General features: G+C 44.7%; 1 protein-coding gene across 1 annotated transcript in view; it reads right to left on the reverse strand.

The window, feature by feature from the left end:
• Nucleotides 1-8,413, reverse strand: part of efna3a (ephrin-A3a) — a 56,659-nt gene extending 48,246 nt beyond the window's left edge. The window contains exon 1 of the mRNA XM_070985249.1: nt 7,789-8,413. Coding sequence (XP_070841350.1) covers nt 7,789-7,898 — 110 coding nt within the window. The 5' untranslated portion in view covers nt 7,899-8,413. The remainder of the gene's footprint in view (nt 1-7,788) is intronic.
• Between the last annotated feature and the right edge of the window lie 1,155 nt (nt 8,414-9,568).

Consider the following 9,568-nt stretch of genomic DNA (forward strand, 5'->3'; position numbering starts at 1 on the left):
AGATATGGAAACATGGAAGGAAAGAAACAGTGTGGTACCACTGACTGGAGCTGTACTCTAATCCGCTGGCTTTGTATTGAGGGCTTGAGTCAGAGTTTGCACCAATGACCCCTTTAAAACATAAAACTACCTTCCTGCGCTCAATTGTCCTCCATAAAATCAAGGGCAGAATCAAAGCTGTTAGCCGGCCTGTCATTTTTAGATTTTACAAGTTGCATTAACATTTATTTTATGAGTTACCTACACTACAAAATGAACTTTTTCACTGGTAAACATGTATCACTGTAGCACACTGTAGACACACAGCAGCTAACAGCTAGCAGCTAGCAGGTAGTGACTTATTCTCTCAAAGCAGGTTTTTTTCTGTGTTGATCAATATCGATATTTATCACGATATATATCTTGATAATCCTGCCAGTCTGAAGAGCATCCTGATGATGTCTGGAGCCTGAAGAGAACAGAACTTTAGAATAGCTCCTTAGCATAAAAAACAGAATAACATAACGTAAACATTTAACTGTGCACGTATACTTTATCTGTCTTAACAAAGCAATGCACGTTAGCTTGTAACTTGTTTAAGTAACGGTGTGGTCGCTGGGATGCTGTCTTTTCAGGTTATGGTAAAGATTTGTTGTGGTACAACACTGAGCTCTCTCTGAAAAAAGCGTTTTATTTCACCACTCCGTGTAGCTACCTCGCCAGCCGGAGTATTTAAATATCTGCAAATGAAAAATGTGAGAAGCACAGCCCTCCAGCTTCCTCACAAGAATATAACTTTCATTTTTTTTGCCAGTAGGTAGCTTCCTGTCCAATCCACTTACATCACACTTTCAAGCTCTAAAGACTTCGCTATCATATTTGTAATAGAACAGTTTCGCTTGAAGATGTACCGATTTAAATGTTCCCTCTAACAATATAAGAGGGATACATTAAGGCACTGGAGGTGGTGGCTGCTGCTGCTGAAGGGTCAAATTACTTTTAGTCATTCTGGATGCACAGAGCACTAGAGAGAGATTTCAATTTTCTTCAAATATTCTCATTATAGAGATGACGGCTGCCAAAGCGTCTCAGACCTTCATATAATTACATCTTCAATAGGCAAAATCTCAATTATTACAGAATACCTAATTATTACGCTGCCCATATTCGAAATTGCCCTCACATGAAAGGAAAACGAGAGCTGTATCATCTACTAAGCTGTGAGGACAGTTTCCACTTCTCGTAACACCGCTGTTGTTAAGCACCCAAGAGCATTAGAGGGAAGACCTGTCACAGCTCAAGACCTGAAGGGAATGAACAGAGAACAAGATATGACAGAGCACAAACCTGTGTCCTCACTCGCTGCCTTTTTTATGAAGGGACACTGATAACTCTGAGGGTGCAGGTCGGTGCAAAATACCACCTCAATTGCCATACCTCAGAAGAGGCCTTCTGCTTCAATAACAAAACAAATTATTTTGACCAACTGCTGTGGCTGCCATATCGTTTTCCAGGCGATGTAGCGTAACAAGGCCCATTTCCAAAATAATCAAACTGCAGCCACTGACCGTCCACCTATCAGCAGCTTTGATCTTTTTCCTACATGGCAGCCATTTCCATCATAGCAGCAATGTAATTTCCCAGTGGGTAACGGGCACAGCGGTGCAGACTCCCAGTGTAATGTACTGTGGAGCTACCATTCGGAAGTTGGAAAGCCCTCTTTGTGGAAAGCATTTGCATTCAAATCATTGAGTCTGAAATTGGTTCTACCTGTCTGGGATCAGGACTATCTCCTGTGGGTTCCACTGCCAGTTAAGTGCAGTTTTTATAACCTTGGAGCACAAGGAATGCTAATGGCTTTTGATGAGAGGCCTAACAATGTTTTTCTCTGGACTCATCTTCAGAAAGTAGCGCTACCCCTCACCTGTGGTAGCTCTAGATGAGTCCCAGGGCACTTTCCCATCAGAGCCCATGAACAGGCTATAATAGCCCACCAAACCTGCCAATTCCTCATAATAATGAAGCTTGAGCAGGCCGGGGGTGCCTCAGGCCTCCAGAGGGGCCAGAAAGGATAAAGAAGTAGAAAGACCAAGATGGGAGACTTTATTGTGACAGAGTCGCCAAAGTTTTCACAGCTTCCCTTTGGTTCATATCTATTAAATGCCTCCTCCTGAGGTTTTATCTCTATCCTCACCCACCTCTTAATCTAACTCATATTCACTACGCTGTAGAGTCCAATTAGCGTTAACCAAGAGCAACAGCTCAGGATGAACATTCATGTTTTTGTGCTCTTTTCTTTAGTCTTTGCAATTATTTGAAGTTTTCATCAAGTTTGACTGTGCAAAGAATTCTTAACAACGCACCTCAAATATAAACAACAAATCTCCAGTGACGGGATGCGCTTCTTCTTTTCTTAAACTGAGCTTGTTTTAAGGTGTTAAGCCGATGGGGAGCGAGACATTTGGCAAACATACACTGTGTACTGATGTTCTCACCTAACCTTTGAATCTGTGAAGCAGGTGGAATGTAAATGTGCTCTGTGGTTAAAAAAAAACATTCTTTTTCATCTTGCAGATGAATAACTTACAGTTAGTTTGGGTCTCACACACTTATTCAAACACGTCCTTTTCTTTCATTTTCATCTTATGGAGGAACAAGCTGCATGTTTCACTCTCAGACTGATTTAAACGCAGCTTTTCCCTCCTTCATCTGTGCTCATCCCCATGTGTTTTTTTAACCTTCGCCATCTCTAAAGTGACCACTGCTGCTCTACCAAGGCCTTGTTTGATGTAGACATACTGCAGTTAAGGCCTCCATGGAGCCTGAACCCTAAAGCAGTGACTGACAAGCCCATAATAATCAATTCTCGAGCATGCTGTTCCAAGGCAATACTTGATCTGAGATTCCCAAGGTAAGCTCCAAATACTTCATTGTAATTTATTGACACCATGAAATCCAATTAAAAATGCATTTGGACATTGATCACCCGATGCACGCAGATTGATTGCTACTCAGAAAGCAGCCTTGTCGTGTTTTTGTTCAGCCAGGGTCCATTCACCATCCCATACCATATAAATGTATTGATCTGCACACCCACTCTTGGATCCATGCAAACCATTAAACATCCTTTCAGTGTTTCTCCATTTATGTGACTCACAGCAGCTTCTGCTGAGCTAAAAATGGCCAGCACACCACTTGGCAGACCAGTAAGCATTGAGACACTGCTGCAGATCTACAACATAATGAAGACAGGTGATAATGTCAAGTTAGCAACCCATTTAAGAGCGCTCTTCATCAAACTAATCTTCTGCATGTCTAAGAGAGATAAAGAAAATAAAACGCTCAAATGTTCACAAACAACTTGAATCATTGGAGAGAGGAATACCTCGTTAGAGATGTCGAGACATGTTTAATTCAGAAAGGTATAAAAGGTCAATTTGCACTTTTCAATCAGTGTTATTCACAGATTCTCATTTAACACAAATGCTACAAGGGAAAAAAATCTCAGTGCTTCTCAGATTTCTCCCTTTTTTCCTTTCACAATTGAAAAAAGAAAATTCATGCCCCACCACGCCAAAATTTTCATCAATTATTAACAATGATAGCGGAAGCAACCAATGAAAAGGATCCAAGTTGACTTTTAGCAAAATAAAGGTCAGCACGATAACATCAGCAAACTCCTTTTTGTTTATTTTCCTGACATAAATCAACTTGTTTTCACTCCATATTTTTCCCCTGGTCATCCACACCCCCCCCTGCAGTGGCTGTATGCCCACACAGGGGAGCCTGCACCCCAGCTTGAGTACCACTGTGTTGTGCTGCTTGATGCGCTTGTGTGGTACAATGAATGTGAATGAATAAATTGAATGCCAGTGAATAAGATGCATTTGTATGCAAAATTGCCGAGACAGCCCAGAGACGGCGCTGCAGGCGGACGGACGTGCATGTAATCAGGTATCAAATCCGCTTGTCTCCTGCATGCTCCGCCTGCACTGTGTTGCGCAGGGCAGAGGGGGCAGGTGAATGGCGGGTGCTATTGTCTCTGAGCACTGGTCCACATGAATGACCCAGCCTGTGTCCACATTAGCACGGATCAACTCCTGTGGGTATCATCTCCTCAGAAAACAGCAGCTACAACACATTCAGCCAAATAACCTAACTTCCATATCCGGTAAAACCCACACTCTCTTTCACCCGTCCTGACTTTTGGCCAACTCAATCAATCTTTCCCTCGCTTTCTTCTCCTGACAGACTGCTCCACTTTTCCTCCTTTCCAGCGTGTTCTCCTTCCATTCCGCCACAGTCTCACCATTACACCCACCTCTTCCCTACAGTAATATTCTTCACACTTTGCATCCTTCTCTTTCCCTCCATCTATTTCCAGATTTATGCTCATCCATCACCTTCTCCATCACTCACTCTCTTTTTCTCAGTAATAATTCCCTTTACTGCAACTAAATATCTAAAACTTTTCCCTGTAGGGTGTCAGGGTTCTCCTCTGCCCCGCAGGGAACCACCTCCAACACTAGCTGGGTCTGCACACACCCACGCATGCCGACCCGGCGGTTAATGAGCCTGTTGAGTAAGACGGCACCTCGGCTCAACATTGATCACCAGGCCTCTGTACCTCAAACTCTCAGGAAAGCTATTTGTCAAGGTGATAATTTATTTTGTAGCACCAGATACTGTGTGCCGGGGACTGGGTTGTTTTTTCTTCATGTGGTCTTGGGGCCCGACAGACACCGTTCGAAGTCCAAATCAGGGTCATAATGTGTAGCATGAACCAGGCAGAGCTGTAACTCAGCCGCAAACAGCAAAAGAAGACTTTCATCTTGCTGAGCAGTTGGAATGGTGATTTAGAAAGAAATGTGTGGCACAATTTCAGACTTGGTTCCCTGCTATTCCTTCCCACGCCTGTGCAAAGTCGTCTTTTGCTCTGGTGTCCTGCAAAGTTAGAAGCATTAGTAGCGACACTGTGTGACTGAGGCAAGGAGCGGGAGAGTCAATGAAAGCTGCGCTGTTGTTTTGATCATGCTGACACGGGGTGCCCAATTATGGAGATGCGTCCTGTCTAACCAGTGAGGCCAAACACCTGATGGGAGGAGGTGGCAGGAGCATGGGACGCTGCTTGTGGGTAGGCGAGGCTACCGCAGTGCACCGCTGCTCCCGCGTGCTCTCAAGATGTTCCACATCTCCCCCCTCTAATTGGCAGATGGCCTCAGATGCGAGATGATTTAATGGCCTGCGTGTGTGTTTTTTCCTGCCTCAGTCAGCCATTAGCAGGGACATCTGTAACGAGTTGGCCTGGCGCACTGCTGAGAGCGGAAGCTGAGAGCAACACTTTCTAATGGGGGTAGTGCGATCGTGACGGACTTGAGCGGTAATCAAAGCACTCCGAGCTATTTCTATTGGGTTATAATAATCGAGACATCTCGTTTCAAATTGTCCGCGGCAGAGGGAAAAGCCATAATAAGTTGTCTGATGTTGTTTACCTCAGAAAAGCTGCGAAGAATCAAACAGCACAGTATTACTTGGTATCAACTGTGTGACATTCCCCCTTTTGACTTTCAATACACCAGAGCAAGGCGTTTCTAGCTGTGCGTTATCATAAAAAGCCATTTTCATGGCTTTGGCACAAACAGCTTGGCTTCCAAGTGATCCCATTTTTTGCAGCTGTGCTGTAACCATCTGCACTGAATGCAGAGCTCAAGGGTAAAACATTAAGGCCTCAACCAGACTTTGGCCCTAAAGGCCTCTGGTTTCTGGCTCTCTGTCGCTGCCTTCGTTTCTTACTGCTCCCTCCTGAGCTTGTCTCTATAACCAGAGCTTGGTGAGGGAAGAAGCTGCATCCTTGAACAAGTGAGGCCTTCAGCTGGTTCCCTATGTATGTAGACAGAGTGGTGGTGTGGCCTCGAGCCTAAGGCCTTTTAAAGCTTGATGGCCATCAGTATTCTTGCCATAGCCTCTGAGGATTTGTCTGCTACCTGCAAACTGGGTCAATTTTTGCATTATTTTAGAGATTTGTATCTCACTGAGGAGAAAGGAGAGGTTTTGCACACGCAGGCATGTAGACCCACACCTGCACGTTGTCTCCCTCTCCATTTCCCTCCCTCTCTGCCTCTCTCTCACAAACACGCAGTAATCTGAAATCATTAATATGAACACATATTTGTCATTTTAACACATAAATGCCAATTTAAAGCCGCAAAATGTGCTAACGCTGCAATGAATGAACACACTGAGCAACCTTCCCCATGCTGTGAAAATCATTTTAGACGGAGCACACGCCGAAAGACTAATTAAAATTGATAAATAGGACTTACGCTGATTGTGACACTCAAAAACCTGAGCACTTTTACACATCTTAAACGCAAGTAAGTCTCAGTTAATGCACCCCTTCCCTATTCGTGTCACACTGATGGGATTAACTGCAGTCATAAATCTAAAACAGTTTTGAATGTGACTCTGCCATTCACACATTAACATTAATGAGGAAGTGACAGTGCTGCAGCACCACCTTGACTGTTTCCATCAGCTTTTATAGCGGTTTTCTATGTGTTTGACTCGAGGAAACCTTCAAATGTTTGAATTATCCCACACCCACATACATTCAAATAACTTTCATGCAATTTATAATTCTAATCATCTACTGTATGTGCACTCTCAGCTGAGAGCCTGGGAGGTGAATGAGGGACCAGGAGCAGATGGGGGGGTGGTAATGAGATGCAGGGGAAAAGAAGGGGGATTGAGGGGGACAGGCCGGCTGGTGAGACACAGCAGAAAAATAAGAGAGGGAAGAAAATAACCAAGTATGAGATAGAGAGAGGCGATAGGAGAGACCCGCGTCTGAGGTGAATACAAATGGACAAAAGCAGGAACACAGATAGAGGAGGAGGAGGAGGAGGAGGACTGGGGGGGCAAAGAGGGAGGTTGTGTGAGGAGAGGAGATAAAAGAATGTGAGAAAGATGGATTCAGTGTTGGCTAATGAGAAGACAAAGGCAGTAGAATCCACATCGATCTCTGCCCCACAGCAAGCTGGCTTTATAGCTCACAGGTAGAGAGAGATAGGGGAGCCTGGGGAAGCTTACCTGAGGTAAGCAACCTTATGTTGTAGGAGGAATTGGAGTCCAAGGATATGGCTCAGATATGTGTGTGTGCGCGCGTGTCTGTGTGCGTGACCACATGAATGTGTGTTATGCATTCACAGCCAGCATGCTCAAGCAGATTTCTGGAAGTTTGAGCTGCGTGAGTGATGTATCTGTGGTGCATGGGGGCAGGCGGGATGATGGACACACACGAAACCGAAAGCAGGCTAAATGAAAAGATGACTGCTTAAATGAGTCATTACTGTGAGGCAGTAGATGGATTAAATGTGGGATAGGAATCAAATATTTATATTGTAAGCACTCTGCATGCAGGGCGCAAAGAAGGAACATTGCAGAACAGTTTCCCTGTGGAGATGCATCACTGTACTCCAGCTGATTAAATGAGTGGAAATGGCTCAGAATTTAGAGATGAAAAGAAGCAAATATTTAATGAGGCAGGTGTTGATTACTGCAGACAATCAGGTTAATAATCTGATTTTATCTTTAAACTAATGAATTATTGGTTCATTGCTGGTATTTAACGTATTTCTGTGGTGTTTGAAGGGCTTAACGCTGTAAACAAATGCAACGCGTCGCTGCAGAGGATGACCACTGGCTCGTAAACAAGTTATCAGCGCAGGTGCGCATCAAACAAAGAGCAGCACAAGTTAATTTGCAGTGAACGCGGACGGGTCTGCGTAACGGCTGCAGAAAGCCACTTACAGTAGGTTTGAGCTGTTCCAGTACACCGCATGCCGGTCGCTGGCTCTCGACAGGTGCAAGTGTGTAAGCGCCAGCGTGATGAGGCTGAGAGAAAACGTTGCGAGAGCCATAATCCCTCCGGTGCTTGTCCAGCCCTGGTTCCCCTCTCTGCCTTCTGCGTCCCCGCTCCTTCTGTCCCAGGCGACGTGTCGTTCACACCATCCCAGCGGTCAAAAGCGCCTTTTCAAGTTCCCAGTTACCTCAACAACGGGTTGAATCAGGATGACTTCTGACTGCTTACGTGTTTTTTAACTCAAATCCCATTGCGACGAGACCCATTTGGACATCTTCACTTGTGCCAAATCTACCTGGACTTCTTTCTCGAACCCGCTGCGCACTTTCCAGTCACTCCTTCATTTGTTTGGCAAGTGTGTTTTCATTGGAGAGGAACAGCACAGGTGACGATAAGGCAACAAAGGCTACCACATTCACAACTGCAAGCCGAGCCCGGTGTTTACTGGTCGTTACACAGCTTTGAAGCCGCTGGACCTCCGGTGGAAGGTTTGTGTACCTGCCGCTCCTCTCATCATCATCAGCAGCATCAGCAGCAACACGCTGCGCACACAACGCGACAAGCCCGCCCTCTGATGGAGGAGACGCGCTCACATGTCCATCTACTCTGCTGCCCCGCCCCCTCGAAACATGCACTGTGTGTGCGCGCGTGCACGTGGATCTGTCTTACTCATGTTATGGGGACATAAACCTGTTTACACGGGCACATTGTGGGGACTCGCCGTCTTGATGGGAACAAAACGGACAAGACCCCATGATGTAAAATAATATAAGACATTAAATTTTAGGGTAGAGGCTTGAGTTAAGAGATTAAGGTTAAGGTTAAGGTTAAGGTTAAGGTTAGTTAGGCAAGTACTGGTTATGGTTATGGTTACTGTAAGTCCAGAAAATCAATGCAAGTCTATGTAATGTGCCCAGAAATAATGGAAACAGCTGTGTGTGTGCGTGTGTGTGTGGATCTGTATTACTAATGTTGTGGGGACACAAACATGTTTACACAGTCACATTGTGTTGACGTGTCATCATTATGGGGACAAAACACAAGTCCCCGTGATGTAAAATCATGCTGGGCAAGTAGTGGATATGCTTATGGTTTGGGTACGTCTCCAGGAAATGAATGCAAGTCTATGGGATGTCCCCACAAGTGATGGAAACAGGGATGCCTGTGTCTGTGTGTGTGTGCGTGCCTTTGTGTGTATTTCAGCAATTGTGGAGAAAATGTTATCCTCTTAATTAAAACAGAAGAAAAAGGGGGTTTAGATTAAGATAATAATTGGAAACAGTAGGTTTGGGTTCGAATGAAGATTACAGTTAATGTTTGTTTGAAGTGGACGGATTTAGGAGTATAAATTTAGTTAATGGACATTAACTTTCACAACCCATAAAGGATGTTAAAGATACAGGTCACATGTAGAAGGCTCAGCTGTTTTTATCTGACTGCACTGGTGAGGTTCAGGTTTTACTTTGGGATTAAGCTGGGAACACACTAAAAGACAAACATCCTCACCAGCTGTGAAATGACTCACCGTCACACACTGAATCATTATCATAGTTAGTTACAGGCACACTGTTCAGATTTCTGTCAACAACCAGAAAAAAGGGAAGCTGTGTGATATACAGATGGGCTACCCAACACGATGGTGGCAGAGGATGTCTTCTGATACCGGGATCAGACAAGATGACGGCCCAACCTGAGATCGTGAAGCTATAACTGGCCGAGAGAGGCGCT

This window comes from Chaetodon trifascialis, chromosome 17 (assembly GCF_039877785.1).
Source record: "Chaetodon trifascialis isolate fChaTrf1 chromosome 17, fChaTrf1.hap1, whole genome shotgun sequence".
NCBI classification, from domain to species: domain Eukaryota; kingdom Metazoa; phylum Chordata; class Actinopteri; order Chaetodontiformes; family Chaetodontidae; genus Chaetodon; species Chaetodon trifascialis.